Source organism: Sander lucioperca, chromosome 17 (assembly GCF_008315115.2).
Source record: "Sander lucioperca isolate FBNREF2018 chromosome 17, SLUC_FBN_1.2, whole genome shotgun sequence".
NCBI lineage: Eukaryota > Metazoa > Chordata > Actinopteri > Perciformes > Percidae > Sander > Sander lucioperca.
This window is the reverse complement of record NC_050189.1, coordinates 12,424,162-12,442,267: the sequence shown is the minus strand read 5'-3', so window position 1 is coordinate 12,442,267 and position 18,106 is coordinate 12,424,162. Positions and strand designations below refer to the sequence as shown.

The window sequence follows — 18,106 nt, the reverse complement described above, 5'->3', positions numbered from 1 at the left end:
CACTGTAGTCAACTACCAACACTGTGTGACAGATCTATAAATGTACAAATGCCACATTTGTCATATCAAAGTTGCATTAAATATCAGTTTGACTTTTAAATGGCGTTCATGTCAACGTCAAAGTCAAGATTAACTACCAACTAATAGACTAGGCAACTCATGGACCCCTCAAGTCAGCCAAATTAAATGTAAACAAGTCACAGACACAGCAATATTTTATATCTGAGACGTCTATCCAACGATATGAACTTTGTATTAGACAATTCTTGTCAGTTTGTGAAGTCTGGAAATATCACATAGCAATGGCATAGTAGGCCTACTTTCATTCAAATTGTCATAACTATATCACATGACATGGACCAATGAAAAAGCTCCTGTATGAAAGTATGATGGTGTCACAGATAAAACGATGATATATGTTGCCAAGACCTCAAAATGAAATGATATACTGTATGTGAATATGACAACAGTTGATTCCTTTCTGCCATTGGTTAATACTCATTTTTAGTTGTTCGTGGCTGTTTATCTTTAATAACCATGTCATTCAAAATATTTATAATACTAACTGTTTAGGTGGTTCTGTGATGTTGGAGACTCCTGTCCTTCCTGTGATGGAGGGAGATGCTGTGACTTTCCACTACAAAACTAGCATAGCTTCTTCCAACATCTTAGCGTCCTTCTATAAAGATGGCTTCCTCATAAAGAACATCTCGACAGGAAACATGACCATCCATTGTGCATCCGGATCTGATGAGGGACTTTACAAGTGTAACACCTCTAGAGCTGGAGAATCACCAGAGAGCTGGCTGATTGTCAATGGTGAGACATACTTTGTATCTAATTAGAAATTGAAATTGAACTGAAGTTTTATACATGGTAGCTTAAAGGAGAACTCTGGGCAATTTTTACGTTACGTTGTTGCGCTTTGTGACAGCATGGGGAATAAAGCTGTTTGCTAGTCTGGTGGAACAGGCTTGGATGCTCCGGTACCGTCTCCCAGATAGCAAGAGGCTGTAGTCACCCACAATGCTGGCTGCTTTGGGGGTGAGGCGGGTTGGGTAAATGTCCAGGAGTGAGGAGAGTGGAACACTAATGATCCGCCCAGCAGCCTTCACTATGTGCTGCAGGGTCTTACAGTTGGAGGCAGTGCAGCTCCTGTAAACATCACATAAAAACAAGTCTATAAAAGTGTGTTTTAAGAAGTGATTTAAAAGAAGTCAGTGATTCAACAAGCATCTCTATACGGTGCTATATAAATGAATTTGCATCACCTTATGTACCCTATCAAGCACATAATGCATTGAAACACCTGTTTTCTGTCTTTGCAGCACTTCACAGAGAGACTCATCCCCTCTTAGACTGCTCCTGTCATATTTACCTCATCTTAAGGACTGTTTTCACCATTTTAATGGTGGCTCTGCTGCTGCTGCTGGTGGGACTGCTGCACACTGGGAAACTCAGAGTCACACAAAACCAACTGATTCCCTCTAACTGTAAATGTGAAGGTAACTGCCAGACGGAACAAACGAAGAGTAAACGACAGAGAATACCGTGTAAAGAGTTTAATGAATGACTTTGGTCAATAAGATAAAGTATTTCATGTGCCATCATACTTCAATCTCTCCATCCTATATGAGGAGATTAGGAAAGTACAATTAAGAAACAAGTCATCTTATGTCCTTTATATGCTGTTTGTTGTTGCACAGTTTAGCTGCAAACATTTTAGTACAGCTTTGAGAAACACAAACAAATGTAGCAGCCTTCATTAGATGGACTAGAAAAGGTTTCACAGTTCTGTTACCACTTTGTGTGGTTATTATCAGACTGTCAAAAGCAGAAAACGTTAGTTACAGTAACCACAGATGAACGCTTGACTATTTTCAAAAGGCCTGCTTTATATCTTCTACGTTTAATTTGAGATACTACTGATGCTGGTGATAATTTAAGCTTCTTAGACACAAACCACACAAAAGAAAGAAAGCTTGTAGAAAGCTGTTCTCATGAACCATTTATACACATCAAAATGTAAGCTCCAGGGGGAAGGTCGGGTGGATGTTTGGGTAATAAAAAACAGGGCTTTAAGGCGGGGAAGTGGTGTTTATATCCTGGAAGACATTAAGGGGAAAACACAAAACGTTCACCCAGGAAACAAGTGTTCCTGTTCCGTTTTTTAAACCAAAGCACAATCTTTTTTCTAATCTTAACTAGTCGTTTTGGTGCCTAAACATAACTGTTTTTACTGCATGACAGTCACCTTTTTTCGACTAAACTTAACTGCAACGGTTCACACTGCTCCGTACCATGTTTAAAATCATTCTTTTCTCGGCTAAATTTAATTGTAAAGACCGCTAAACTTAACTGTCATGTGACCAGTTGCTTTAAATCTTGCTTTAATTCTGAAATATTAAAGTTTCTTTCAATACAATAGCTTTCTCTATTTGCCTCTTTGTGTATCACAGACATACAGTATTTGTCCTAGCTGTGTCTATGGAAGGTAAAAGTCAATAAATAAGAGTAAGACTTGTGTATACATTTCTGCCTGTCTTTAATTTTCTATTTGCTGTGTTTGTATTCCTGCCAATCTATCAAATTGTATGAATTGTGGGCATTTAGCTGGGATGCCTTTTTCCTCTGGTAACATTTTCATCACAGCTCAGCAGAGTCCATCATCCTCCAGGATGAATTGATTCATCCTGCAACATGTTTCAGGGTCTGCAGTTTACTGTTTTTGACTGGGGGTTTTTAATCAACGACATTGGTAGCTATGATGCCTCGAAGAAAGGTTTATGTTCTGTCCAGCATTCACAATAAAGGTTTATTCATTCATTTCTTTACAAAATATGGTTTATTTATTGCTGCACACACATACAACATATTCAGTCAGTGGCGAGTTTTCCTCGCCACTGTCGCACTAAATGCTTGCTCTTGGGGTAGATACTGGAATTGTTGGGTCTTTGTAAATTATAGAGTGTGGTCTAGACCTACTCTATCTGTAAAGTGTCCTGAGATAACTCTCGTTATGATTTGATACTATAAATAAAATTGAATTGAAATAAAAAGATTAAAATCACAATATACAAAATTTAACCCAAGAGGCAAAAGTCATTTTTCAAATCATCACAATATATAAAAAGGCCACATATTGAGCTATTAGAAAAAAGACAAAACCAATCTGTATATCAACAATTGCATTTTTCAACTAAGAAACATCAGTAACTGAAACTGTAATGATTTTATTTTCCGTTGACTTGGAAGTGTTGGGAGGAAACTCTGCTGACCCCTAGTCACTACACTTTGCATTTACCTATGTCCTGGACTATACACCTGCCCATTGCACATATATATTTTTTGCACAGTATGCACTCAATCCATTCAGCCTCTATTTAGTGTAATTTAGAATATGATTACTTAATTTAATTACAAAACCAATTTTGGTCTTATTTCTCTTTCAACCATCATGACATAGTTTATGGGCCTGAGAATATAGGTCCTCATTTGCAAGTCTTGGCTCCTCCCACTGCTATTTAACTCAACCACTGAGGTTATTTCTACCACGACAGCAGCTCTGTCTCTGAGACGAGGTTTTCAATCTAAAACACAGAATTATAGTTGTGTCAACAGCAGAAATAAGCCACACAGGAAAAGAACAGTTCTCACCTGCTTTTTATAATTCAGTGTGATGTTTAGACAGTCAGCAGTGAGACAACATGGAGGACACTCTGCATCACACTGTGTGAGTACTGACTGTCTACATTTGATTAAAATCCAATTTAATTGATTTATAGTGTACTGACTGTTTCCAATTCCTGATATTTACAAAGTCCATTTGATGAAGAGATCATTCTAAATAAAAAATAATCAAATGTGATTGATTAAAATGAAGGTAACTTCTTAGTGATGTCTCAAATCATAAATTTGTGTTTTTGACTTGACTGCATCTGACAGTGGCTGCATCTTTTATTTGTCAGTGTCCCGGCAATAATCATGTATAATCAAGAAGAGACAGAAATGAATAGAGCATAATTATTTGAGTGACGTCGAAGCTCTTTTCCTTGATCTCTCCAGTGATGACGGTGTTTCTGCAGCTGGCTACACAAGCTCAGAAAGTTGGTAAGTAGCTTTGTTTGTTAGTTTATAAAAGCTACAAAACAGTATTGAGTAATTACTCTAAAATCCTTAGTTGTCTTTTAGATCAATTAGAGAACTCTCTGAAAGATATTTTGTGTGCTGTGGAAAATTTTCTAGAAACTCAACAGGAAGGGGAGGGTCTTAGCTACATACTTTAGTTGTATTTTGTCCAGATACTCAGACAGCAGCAAGACATCATGGAGGTTACAGCTCTCTACTTCAGACTGTGTGAGTAATAGTCAATTCAATCAATCAATAAACATACTATTAAGTAAATACTTTAACAACCTGGTCTGTTGTTTTAAAACTACCTTAAAGAATAGCTGAAAATTACATTTATTTTCATGAGTAAAGAAATCACAAGAGTACATATGTTAGGCATCACAGCACTTAATTGAAGAATGTAATACAAGTGTTCCTCCAATTATCCAACCCAGTCTCACGGCAGTTAGTGTAAATGTCACGTTATTTTTAATCTATCGATACGTGTTCACGGGGACGTTTTTCTCGTTTTTTCTTACCCTACGGGGAAAGGACGCCTCACACGCCGGGAGACGGCCGAAAAGGACGCGCAACAATAATGGGACGGTCAAAACGCCACACGCAGGACACGATCCCCGCTCGCCCGGGTGAAAGTCCTGTGTTGTCTGACCCATCCACCACCCTGACCAGCCTCCCTACACGGATTTTTGCCTCTTTATACTACTCCCTACCATTTTCTTGCTATGACCACGAAATATGCTTCCCATTGAAATACATTACTTTTACATTTTCGTGCTGGCCACCACGTAAAAGAACGACAAAAACGTCCCCGTGAACACATATCAATAGATTAAAAATAACGTGACATTTACACGAAATGCTGTGAGACCGGGCTGAATTATCATGTGTATTTAGCTTTTTAAGAAACATACAATCTGTATCTGGTATTAAGCTCTAATATTTGTATTTCTAGTGATGGATGTGTTGCTGCTACTTGCTGTACAAGTTCAGAACTGCTATGCTAAGAAAGCTGGTAAGTAGCAGTTAGCATGTATAAATAAATTATTTTTACAATTGTTTAATTTTAATAATGAATTGCCAACTTATGTGCCTGTAAATTGCATAACAGGATTGCTTCATTCTTTTTTTTAAGCAGTAATTTGATTAAATAATACCTTTGTCGCCTGCTGTCAGAATGCATAAGTGTATCAACTAATTTTAATTATAAAGTACAGTATTAATAATTTTGTTTATAATTAATGTTTATCATTTTTTTAAGTAACAGGTTTGGTAAAATACCTGGTCTGTATCTCCCTTTCTCTCTGTCACAGATGCAGTTTTTCCTCATATTGCTCCCAACAAACTGCAGTTCTTTGAATATGAATCCATCTCTGTAGATTGTGGGGAGTTGGATTACTCATCTGAATGGAGAGTGATGAGGAAGCTGAAAGAAGTTCCAACAAATACTACCCAGTGGGAAACCTCAGCAGGAACCATTACCATTAAACCTGCCTTTACATCAGACAGTGGAGTATACTGGTGTGAAAATAAAGAGGGAGAAAGAAGCAACAGCGTCAACATTACCATCACTGGTATTTATCCACTACTAACTAAAGAAATTGATTTTAGATGTAGATTTTAGTTTTCAAATGCTAGAACACAACTCTTCTGTATGGAACTGGTCTGTATCGTAAAGGACAATTCCGGCGCAAAACTAACCTAGGGGTTAATAACAGATGTGTACCCACTCTGTCGTTCTCTGGGACATTTTCATGCTAATCAAATGTGTTTGTAGCTTGAAAGAAGCTAGCGTGGACCGCTGATTAGCTTACAACGCTAGTATTCGGGGCACAGGGAAAGTAAAAATAAATCGCTCAAAATATCACCAAACTTCAACAGTAGCATAACGAGGGTCCCTAATGTTAACCAAAGCATTGAGAACTTTGTAAGTGTACAGACAGTTTATTGAACAAAGAGCTGCGGGAGCTCCGTGAAAGGGCTACGAGAGAGAGCTACCGGTAGTCAATGCCGCAACACAACCAAATACTAGCGTTGTAAGCTAATCAGTGGTCCGTGCTAGCTTCTTTCAAGCTACAAACACATTCGATTAGCATGAAAACATGTCCCCGTGGGTGCACATGTTATTAACCCCTAGGTTCGTTTTGCGCTGGAATTGTCCTTTAACAATACAATAAATACTAATATATCATGCCAAATGCATAAGCCTTGAACTATTGGCATTTGAATGTGTCTTCTGATCTGTGAAAATTGGCAGTAACTTTCTACAGAATTCTATTTGCTTTCTCAATGTGGGCCAAAAACTCTATACTAATAATGTAATACGAATTTGGTGTTGAACACGTACAAACAACACTTTTTCTGCAACACAGTCACTTTGAGGCAAACCCTAATCCCCCGAGAACATTTTTAAGAAAAATTCTATGAATGTTTCTTTATATTAAGCTAGTGAAGTGATCCTGGAGAGTCCTACGGTTCCTGTGATTGAGGGAGAAAGTGTGAGTCTGTCCTGCAGAAACAAGATGGCTGCCTCCAACCTCCCAGCTGATTTCTATAAAGATGGCCTCCTCAGTGGCACTGGATATAAAGGAAACTTCATCATCAACAATGTTTCTAAATCTCATCAAGGACTCTACAAGTGCAGCATCTCTGGACTTGGAGAATCACCAGAGAGCTGGCTGGCTGTCAGAGGTGAGAACCAGTTTTCAAAAATGTATCCATTTGTTGAAAGATCAAGCTTGTCTTCAGAAGATACAAATGTCAGCCTGAAAAATTTATATTTGTTTTTGCAACTGGATATAATTTTTATCATGCTGGATGCATGTGCAGTATCAGGATCTTTTTTTTAAAGAGTGAGTAATTTATTAGAGTGTGACAGTTTAACCTCATTGCTCCATACATATTTTCACACATCTGAAGATGCTGTTTTTAAAAACAGAGCTGCTGCAGCATTCAAATACACGCACTGTAGTCAACTACCAACACTGTGTGACAGATCTGTAAATGTACAAATGCCACATTTGTCATATCAAAGTTGCATTAAATATCAGTTTGACTTTTAAATGGCGTTCATGTCAACGTCAAAGTCAAGATTAACTACCAACTAATAGACTAGGCAACTCATGGACCCCTCAAGTCAGCCAAATTAAATGTAAACCAGTCACAGACAGCAATATTTTATATCTGAGACGTCTATCCAACGATATGAACTTTGTATTAGACAATTCTTGTCAGTTTGTGAAGTCTGGAAAAATCATATCAATGGCATAGTAGGCCTACTTTCATTCAAATTGTCATAACTCATCAGTATATCACATGACATGGACCAATAAAAAAGCTCCTGCATGATGGTGTCAAAGATAAAACGATGATATATGGATATATTGACCATCAGCATGGTATACTGTATGTCGCCAAGACCTGAAAATGAAATTAAATATGTGAATATGACAACAGTTGATTCCTTTCTGCCATTGGTTAATACTCATTTTTTTGTTGTTCGTGGCTGTTTATCTTTAATAACCATGTCATTCAAAATATTTATAATACTAAATGTTTAGGTGGTTCTGTGATGTTGGAGACTCCTGTCCTTCCTGCGATGGAGGGAGATGCTGTGACTTTCCACTGCAAAACTAGCACAGCTTCTTCCAACATCTTAGCGTCCTTCTATAAAGATGGCTTCCTCATAAAGAACATCTCTACAGGAAACTTTACCATCCATTGTGCATCCGGGTCTGATGAGGGACTTTACAAGTGTAACACCTCTAGAGCTGGAGAATCACCAGAGAGCTGGCTGATTGTCAATGGTGAGACATACTTTGTATCTAATTAGAAATTGAACTTTGAAGGTTTATACATGGTAGCTTCAAAGTGCTATAATGGTAGAATAATGGTGTTCAAATTAAAGACCCCTTATTATGCTTTTTTTTCCCTGTCTTTTAGTGTTATAGTTTTTTGTGTATGTTAAAGATGTATAAAGTATAACAAAACACATTTCACTCCAAATGGAGCTTTCTCTTCCATAGACGGCACTTTTGTCTCAACTGCCAAAAAACACCTTGCCCACATTCCTGTTAGAAACTCCTCAATTTGTGATGCCATTGATTGAGAAAGCCAGCCCAGTCTTTTTACATGTGCTGCCCATAGGTGCTGTCTGAGCAAACACAGCCCGCCCAGTGGCTTGTTTAAATTAAATAACAGAGTGGGCCAGCTGACCAATCAGAGCAGCCTGGGCTTTTCAGGTAGGCGAGCCAAGAGCTTAGAGCGCTTTTAGGTGCGGGCATTGCATCAATGGGCAGAATGAGAAACACAGTATGTTTTTGTAATATCAAAGCATGTAAACCAATTCTAGTAGACAAATGTGATGCTAAAAATAAGTATAATAGGGGCTCTTTAAAACCCAAATAAGATATAAAACAGTTCAAAGTGATTAGACTGAATCATTACACCATCAAATGAATATCAGTCGTCAGAAATATTCCAAATGCCTGCTTTCTGCAACCTACTGTAAAGCAAGCCAAAGGTCGTTCCAAAGATTCACGACGAGACAAGTTGAAACCTGCAACTACTTACAACGCACCGGTCTGCAGCATTCTAAAACTTGCCAGATCATACTAATGCAATGAGATAAGACGGTATGTCATCTTTATACTAACGACTCTTTCTACTTCCGTTCTAACTTTCGACTTTCAGGCTTTTTGCTGCTTTTTGTAGCATCTAAATATGAATGTGGCTAACCTTAGTGATACCAAGACGCTTGTTACAGTTGCATTTCTAGTGCTGAATCGGTGAAAACGTTTTATTTATGTGATTCACTGCTTTGTTCTATAGCCGCTCACTCGACCACATTACTGTGCCCGCGGGTGCTCATTAAGCCTCTGTCTAAAACTGCCATTTCTACCAGCCTACAGTGTGCAACAGAAATAAAATGGATTATGGATCATTTTATTTCTAGTTTGTAGCTTAAATGACCAGCTGACTTTGCTATTGGCTGTTGAAATGGGTGACGTCCCTTACCTTCTAAACCCAGCCTCTGGTGACATGACCAGCTGAGTCGTGGTGACAGCATTAGCCGGCTTACAGGATAACTAGTTTTTTTCAACCTGGGCCCCATTTCCCCATGTGTTTCTAATAGACTGATGTGAACAACATTTTTTGAATTTGGTCCAGTATTGAGCGAGATCGCAATGACGAGCTGGCGCGACCCAAGCTACAATGTAACCTAATGGGGCAATTGTGGAGCCTTGCTTTTTGTCCAATAAAAGTGACTTGCTTTTGGTACTGACAGGCTGAGGTTGTTACTAAAAGTGTCTGACAACATTATCGATCTGAGGACTTGACTTTTTGTCTGAAGACAGCAGTGTGGAGAGTGAAACACGAGACGTAGTAGTAGTCTGTTGTTACGGAGTAGGCCACAGAAATTATAGGCTCTTGTTATCTAAAAGATTTTCAGTGTAATGGCTCAATATATTTTTATTTTTTTTTAGATTATTTTTTTGGGGGCTTTTCCCTTTATTATAGTGACAGTGGATAGACAGGAAAGGGGGAGAGAGATGAGGGATGACACACAGCAAAGGGCAGCAGGTCAGATTCGAACCCACGCCGCTGCAGGACTCAGCCTACATGGGGCCAACACTCTTACTGGGTGAGCTAGAGGCCACCCCGTAATGGCTCAATATTTAAATGATTTCGACAATGTTGATGAGGTCGTTATAGTTCGATGACTACATGTCATGTAGGCTATTCATTTGAGCCAGAGTACAACGTTACGGATGAAGAGAGAGAGCAAGAGAGCGAGAGGCAGCGGGAGGAGGAGGGTGAAGCAGCGGTTGGAGGGCTGTGAGGCTCGGGATATAGGCTAGTGCTCCCGTGGGGGCTGTGCCTCTATATGCTAAGAATACATTGTCAGGAGTGGAACCTGTTGCTGCCAGATATCTGTGGTCTGGATGTGTCCAGTGATATACCTTGGACACAACGCTGTGTTACCACGTCATGATTTCCCCCTCTAATCAACAGGGCTATGTCTCATAGCATGTCATGAGCAAATACGAACCATTGTTTTCATTGAAAATCTTTTAGATAGCACAAAACCATGGATGCATTATAGCCGATTGACCGCATGAAACACTGCGTGCAGCTACAATGTTGTCAGATATTTTTAGTAACAATCTGAGCCTGTCAGTACCAAAAAAAGTCACTTTTATTGGACAAAAAAGCAAGGCTCTGCAATTGCCCCATTAGGTTACATTGCAGCTCGGTTCGCGCCGCTCTTCACTGCGATCTTGCATAATACTGGACCAAATTCAAAGATTTTTAGTCACATAAGTCTATTAGACACAAATGCATGGGGAAGGTTAAAAAAAAAAAAAAAAAAAAAAAAAACGGTAGTTACCCTTAAGTCGAGCTGAGATGGGCCGATTTAGACCACTGCAACCTTTCCCTGCAACATTCTAAAACAGTTTTGTCTCGTTGGGAATCTTTATTCTGAACTGGGCTTAATATAAAGTTCATGACAACTTACAAATAAGCAGCAAGATAATCACGATGGTACGCACATGGGACTGGGAAAGTTTCAAATACATTTTAAACAGATTCAAACACAATCCCAAATAAAAGGTATGCTATAAACAAAGTAAATGTAAAATATGAGAATGTATAACATTTGTTTTTATTTGGTGAAGGTTTCATTCAGTATTTAAAAACTGGCAATGTCATTCCAGAGATTCACAAAGAGACTCTCCATTCCAATCAACTTTCTTTTCTACTGTACATCCTCATAAGGACAGTTGCCACCATAATATGGGTGGGTCTGCTGTTGTTGATGTTGAGAAAACTCACACAGGTAAATTATCCATTCACTAATTTGTTTAATACAATGAAACTCTTTGAGACTAAACTAGTTTAGCGACAGAGCTGGGTAAATAAAGTTGTCATCTGTATAACCTGATGGATGATTCTGTTGTTTTTGCATAATTGTTGTACTGTAATGGGAACTTTTCAGAGGCTAGTTAGTTATTGAGCCCTGGGGGGACTCCGCTAGTTTATATATGCCTATGTAATGCAGAAAAAGTCTGTCTTGCCATCATTACACACTAAACAACTCGTCATTCTCTCTACTATGTCTAATTATCCGGGTGATGAAAAGCTATTTAACTTATTTTCCAATGACCTCTATTCTTCAACTCAACAATAGCTAAAATTGTCAGCTAATTGCAAGAAATACATTTCTGTATGGTTTTGCCATGTTTGTAATTACGATTATATTGTAAATAATTAAGTTAGAGTTGCAGTATGCATTTATTCTCAAGCATTTTGAATAGTATTGATATGTTTATCATCTTCGTGACAAAAGTGTAAAAAAAAAACAATGTTTGAAACAGTTTTGTTTTACATTTTTGCAGGTGATAACTCTGGACAAAAGAGGAGCTGTGATAACACCTTCATAAAGCAAATAATGAGTAAACGATGTCACTTGTAACTTTTACAGTCATGTTCAACTGCTCCATTTTAACCATGCTCTCTTCTTGTTTGTGACATATTTGTATGTTTGGAGGACAGTTATGCAAGGATTGCATAACTGTTCTGTACAACAAATTACTTATTGGGCTATTTTGTCTTGGTTTAGGTCTATGAAAAGTTGAATATTTGTCTAAATGAACTACTTCAACTTGTTTATAATATTTATATCAGGCTTATAAGTACATTTGTCATGTGTTGTGACCACTAAAAATCATGACATTAAGTCTAACAGAAATGCAGGTCAAAATATTTATAGTTTTTTGAAACACCATCCCTCTATAATACTTTCTTTTTTAAATCTTTTTAAAAAAAAATGTAATTGAGTGAAAATAGGCTGTAGGTTTGTTTTAGCAAAGGAAGCTCACCCACAGATAACTGAGATCTCGTTCTTCGGTTTTAAAAAAGGTGAAAAAAACACACCTTAAATAAAAATCCAAACTGTGATGTCACCAGAAATTAGGGCACACACATCTAGCACACACATTGCCATTTTTCAAAATTGTATACAAAGCTCCTCCAGAGCCACATAAGATATTATACAGCTATTTTCACAAGCTGATAGGACTAATAAGTAAAAATTGGTGTGGTCCTTGGAAATATATTAAAATATATTAAATAAAAATAATGAATGTATCGTCTTTACTAGATTTCCTCCTCTGTCAATCAGCTTTGCTATTTTGCACTCAGAAACCCAATGCCTCTGAGAGCTGACCAGAGCAACTGCTGAGAGACTCTTATAATGCTATAAACTGCTGTGGCCTCTGCGCTGCACAGGAAAAGGAAGTACTAAACCTTCACCTATTTATCATATGTAGCTAGTTTTCAGTCTGATGCTCAGACAGTCAGCAGCGAGGGAACATGGAGGTCACAGCACTCTGCGTCACACTGCGTGAGTACTGAGGCTCCACTTTTACTCAATTTTACATCAGACATAAGACACTTTATTGTCATTGTAGCAATCCAACGAAATTACGTTTGATAACTTTCAGTGCAATTCAGCAGCAATATAGAAAACAATGAGGTACAAACAAAATACAAACCAAGATAACATAATAGCATGTAATGCACAATAAATTAGATGTGTATAATGGAGTTTTGGAGTGCATTAGGAGTAGCTGGGGGGTGTATGGTAACATGGGTGGAACCTGGAGGGTGTTGGGTTCTTTTTGATGTTGCTAGCCTTCTTGTGTTGACCTCTAGCATACATTGTGCATCTTTGGGAGCACAGTAGCCACAGCATTCTATGTGTTTTCCAATTCAAAGTAATGTACAGTATATTACTGATCATTATCATTGTGTAATGTATGACATTATTACATATTACAGTCAGGTTTGTTAATCTATGTTTAAGTCCATGCTCAGTTTTTTAAGAGTTAGTTTAACTGTGGTCTTTTTTTCAAATATCATAAATAAATAAAAAAAAGGCCCACGCTAAAAAAACATGTAGACACACTTGTGGCGGTGTGCATTGTTTGCTACAGTGCCTGTATGTGTGGTTTTCAGTAGCATAGTGACTGCACATATTTAGACATGTATGTCTGATACACTGCTCTCTTCCTTTGTCTGAACAGTGGTAAATGTACTGTTGCTGCTCACTGCTCAAGCTCAGAGCAGTTACTATGTTCAGAAAGCTGGTGAGTAAAGGTTTGGTAGTCAATTGTATAAAGATAAACCTACATTTGTATAATCTTCAAACATTGAACATAAATATACTTAGGTTGTTGTTTGCATAGTAGTAATTTTACATGCACTTCAAAGAAACAGTGACCTAGTGAAATTTCACTGTAAGCCCCCCACGGGTTTCTGTCCTCTCCAGGACACATTCCTTTTCTTTCTGTGTGGTTTATGGTATATTATTTTGTATGACTGTGTGCAAATCAATAAATCAAATAAAATGTGAGATTTCACAGCTTCACTTTACTGCACTGGGAGTGACGACGGAATACCAGAGTTACGGACGGGCGACACGTTTTGAACAAGTGGATATTAAATTTGGGAAGATATCTTACTTATTTCCTTTCTGTCACAGATGCAGCTTTTCCTGATATTGATCCAAACAGGCTGCAGTTCTTTGAATATGAATCAATCTCATTTAATTGTGAGGGGTTTCGCGGACTATCAGAATGGAGAGTGATGAAAAACAGTCCCGCGAATACTACTCGTTGGGAGACATCGAAAGGGTCCTTGAACATTAAACCAACCTTTGAATCACATAGTGGAGAATACTGGTGTGAAAATGGAGAGGGAGAGAGAAGCAACGCTGTTAACATCACCATTACTGGTATGTTTAGTAACACGATGGTGTTTATTTACATAACTCAAGCAATATTTCTATTAAAAAATGGCAAAATGTGGCTGAAAGCACTAGAAAAATCTAAAAAGTGAAGCTTGAGTTAAGAATGTAATTGTCAAACTTCATTTTAGATAAGTTGATGGACTTTCTATCCCACTGTAAATGGGAAATTAATGCATAATTTGTGATTCTATATTAAAGTCAGAAAGATACAGGGGTCACCTAGCAGCCAGGCAGAATTGTCTCATTAAGTGGCCCCTAATGGTTCAGTGTACACTTAACTTACTGGACTTACTACATGATTGATAACAGTAATTTCTTGTTGTTCAGCTGGTGATGTGATCCTGGGGAGTCCTGCTGTCCCTGTGATGGAACAACAGACTGTCACTCTGCACTGTAGAAAAAAGATGAGATCCCCCCCCCTTGCATCTGATTTCTACAAAGATGGCCACTTCAGTGAGACTGGATATACAGGCCAGATGACCATTTGCAATGTTTCCAAGTCCAATGAAGGACTTTACAAGTGCAAGATGTCTGGATCTCGAGAAGAATCACCAGAGAGCTGGCTGGCTGTCAGAGGTGAGACTATACAGTGTTATAAAATAGTAAATATATGATTTGCTTATTAAATTATCAAGTCCATGATCAGAGAAGAAACATTTAACTTGCTGTACTTAATTAAATATTCTTGCTATATATGTGTAGCTAAATAAGAAAAAGTTTTCAGTGGATCCTTTAAGGTTGCAATGTTTATTACATCCCATATTACAAACCAGTTGGTGCCACAAATGTTTCTATTCTCACAGCTTTACCATTATTGGGGCAAAAAGTGAAATAAAATGTCTTGAGGGTCATACTAGAACAAAAAACAAAGGATTCACTATCATCCTCTGGGGATCATGTTTATCTCATCACAGTCTGCTTGTGAGATTATACAATTTCATGCATGAAAAGGAAAGATTTTTTGCTGATGGTGTTAGAGGAAAGATCACTGGGAGACCAGTCAGAGAATCACTAAAGTCGGTAGAATACAAACCAAATTTTATGGCAATCCATCTGATAGCATAGTCATCCCTAGAGCCATGCCACTTGCATGGCTCTAGGGATTACTATGGTTGGTTGTAATTACCAGGAGCTGCCTTGAACCATTTGTTTTCACATGCACTAACATAAACACACTACTTTCATTACATTTCATTACTTTCATCAACATATCTTAACATATTTTGACTTTGAAGATATATTTTAGACAAACTGAGACCATTATGCATGACCTCACAAACTGTCAAACCACCTTTTCTCATGGTAATAACAGCATATATAACTCCTGCACCTGAAGACACAACACCTCAAGATGCTCAAGCGTCTTCTCCACATCATGTTCATGACTTTCCACCTCCTCCCTACCCTGGCACCATTAAGCTCTCTATCCTGTTACCGGTTGTCTTCACTATTTTGTGTGTAGCAGTGTTGCTGTTAATGGTGGGACTACTTTGCTGTTGGAAACATAGAGGTACAGAAAAAAGCAGAAACACATTGCACTTTTTCTAATCTGTATCACAAATTTAGAAATTAAGTTCACATTGGATGATTTGTTTAGTGTCAGAAGCATCCTTTTCCTGGAATTGATTGGACTTTTTATGATGAAACCTCTGCCAGATATACAACTTTAATATTATTTTTCAAATTCTGCCTCTTTTTCCATTTTTTTCCCCGTATAGTTGTGTGCTTATCATCCAAGATGCCAACAACAGGATCAGACCCAGGTAACTATCACATATGAGAGGAACATGAAGCATATAGTACATTATTATTAAAAGAGAATTAATTTAGGTAATATTAGTAAGTTAGCCTTTGATCCTGACTTCATCCTTCCTATATTATTCAACCTCAATGTAAGTTTTGTAGTATCTCCAACTGTGGCTGTCAATCAAGAGGAAATGGTACATGGCTAAATATGTAAAGATTATTTTTTATAAATTTAAATGTATCCATAATTTGTCTTACCATTACTGCATATGGCTTCTGTTGAAATATAAATGTATCATTATTTGTTGCAGTCTGTGAACATGCCAATGTAGCACAACACATGGATATATACGTTAATATGACAGAGCACAAGACAAAAATGGGTACTTCTTTAAATTAATCTTATTCTATTTTCATTATACTTGATTTGTGTTTAATGTTGAGCATAGGTCTTTCTTAGCTTCGAAGTTGCACAGTTATGTCTGCTGCTGTGGTTGTGACATAATTTGCTTTGTTGTTGCAACGACCAAATAAAGCACACATGTCACATGTGAAATGTGTTCACATAGGTCTTTTATTAGAATAGTATGTCTTGAAAGTGTTTATAACTGTGAAGCTTTTCCGAAAGCTTTTCAGAGATATCACTTCTCACATGATTAAACTGAGAACATTACACTAATCATGACCGGGGACAGGTTCTTAGGATTGTATAAACAACTAAATTGTCACCTGTCTCAACTGGTAACAAGAAATTATCTACATACCTACTTAATAATTTCTAGTTCATAGTTTTGTTGACATATTTTTTTAATATTACAGGTTATCATGAGGCAAATTTAGCTGATCAAACGGCACCTGTGTATGCTGTTGTCAAAACAAAGAGAATGGTAAGAGATACTTTACTTGGTACTATCTCATATTTAATTAAAAGGAATTACATAACAGTGGACTGAAAGTGGAGCACAAACCTCATCAGATGCAACAGGTTATGTCTTAGTTGTTGGAAAAAGGGATAACTGCATTCACACAATGCAATTTATCCATCTAAATTGAACAAACTTGGTATATTCAAGATTCAATTCCAGCCAGTATAATGTGGTTCTCAGTAATAATTATCAACATTAGTCTTCAGAGAGCTTCATTTTACTGAGAGCATCAGTGACTATTATTAAGAGGGAGCGGTTTATGAGTGGAACAGTGAAACCACCTTGTTCTAGCTACTCTCTTTTCACACAATTGAAGATGCTGTTTACAAGAATGGAGGTGTTGCAGCTTTTAAATAGCATAACTGTGGTCAACTGCTTACACTGTTATTTTAGTACAGATTAGTTTGACTTCAAGAAGACACATTGAGTGCTAGATCTTGACAGTGGGACATTAAAAGAATGGCCAATGAATATATCAGGATCTATGATAAGAAAGTTATGTAGTTAAGTCGAACAGTGTTTAAGATTTATCAAACCCTTAATTCCAGCCATCTCATGAAGCAAAACAAGTTAATTGGATTATCTTTATATAATTATATTAAAATATTACATTAAACCTATCACAAAAGTGAAGGTTAACTTTGAGTCCAGTTGAGCAAATCTGGTCCTTCTTTGATCATGATAATCATAAATTTGGGGCAAGCGATGCCTGCGCAGCATCATCAAGACTGTTCTCACCCCAACCACAGCCTTTTTATCCCACTCCCCTCCGGGAGGCGTTTCAGGTCTCTCCGCACCCGTACCAGCAGGTTCAGAGGAAGCTTCATTCCAGCGGCTATCACCCTACTGAACTATTGTTCTGCATCCCGGTGACAATTAACCTACATAGCCATATTCATTCTGCTCTCATAACGCTGCAAAATATTTCTTGTCCTGCCTATGCACCACCTGTCTATACTTTGTATATCACATTGCACTTTTCTGCTTTTTTTGCACTTCTGGTTGGACGCAAACTGCATTTCGTTGTCTTTGTACTTGTACTCTGCACAATGACAATACAATTGAATCTAATCTAAATTCAGAAGCTATGATGAAATACATTTGATCATAGTTATATAAGGTTAATTAAATTTGATTAATGAATTGTCAATTAAAGCCAGTTACTTATACAAGGCAATACTTTTGATGAGTCAATTAGTAGGTTATATAAAACCTGGTATCATCTGCATAAAAATTATACAGAGTATAGCAAATGCATACTTGCTGTAATCTGCATCATAAATTATACAAAAGTATAGCAAATTCACACAGATACACACAATACTAGCCATGACAAAAATAAGGTTACAAAGGAGCTAAATGTATCATATCATAATTTTATTTCGTTTTTTGCTATATTGACAGCTGTTGTCTTTGTATGACCTGTCTCTTCTAGGTCACTGACAGCCAAAACACTGAATACTGACTGAAGGATGGAGGGAAACTGTTAAAG

The 18,106-nt window shown here is 37.5% G+C and overlaps 1 protein-coding gene and 1 long non-coding RNA gene across 2 annotated transcripts in view; both read left to right on the top strand.

Annotated features, from left to right (window-relative positions):
* Positions 1-18,106, top strand: part of LOC116052137 (low affinity immunoglobulin gamma Fc region receptor II-c-like) — a 39,971-nt gene extending 21,865 nt beyond the window's left edge. Inside the window, exon 7 of the mRNA XM_031302667.1 lies at positions 18,050-18,106. Coding sequence (XP_031158527.1) covers positions 18,050-18,057 — 8 coding nt within the window. The 3' untranslated portion in view covers positions 18,058-18,106. The remainder of the gene's footprint in view (positions 1-18,049) is intronic.
* Positions 1,656-9,728, top strand: LOC116052123. Its single transcript, XR_004895590.1, has 4 exons — positions 1,656-2,165; positions 4,261-4,266; positions 5,746-5,751; positions 9,717-9,728. It is a non-coding gene; the product is annotated as an uncharacterized LOC116052123 (long non-coding RNA).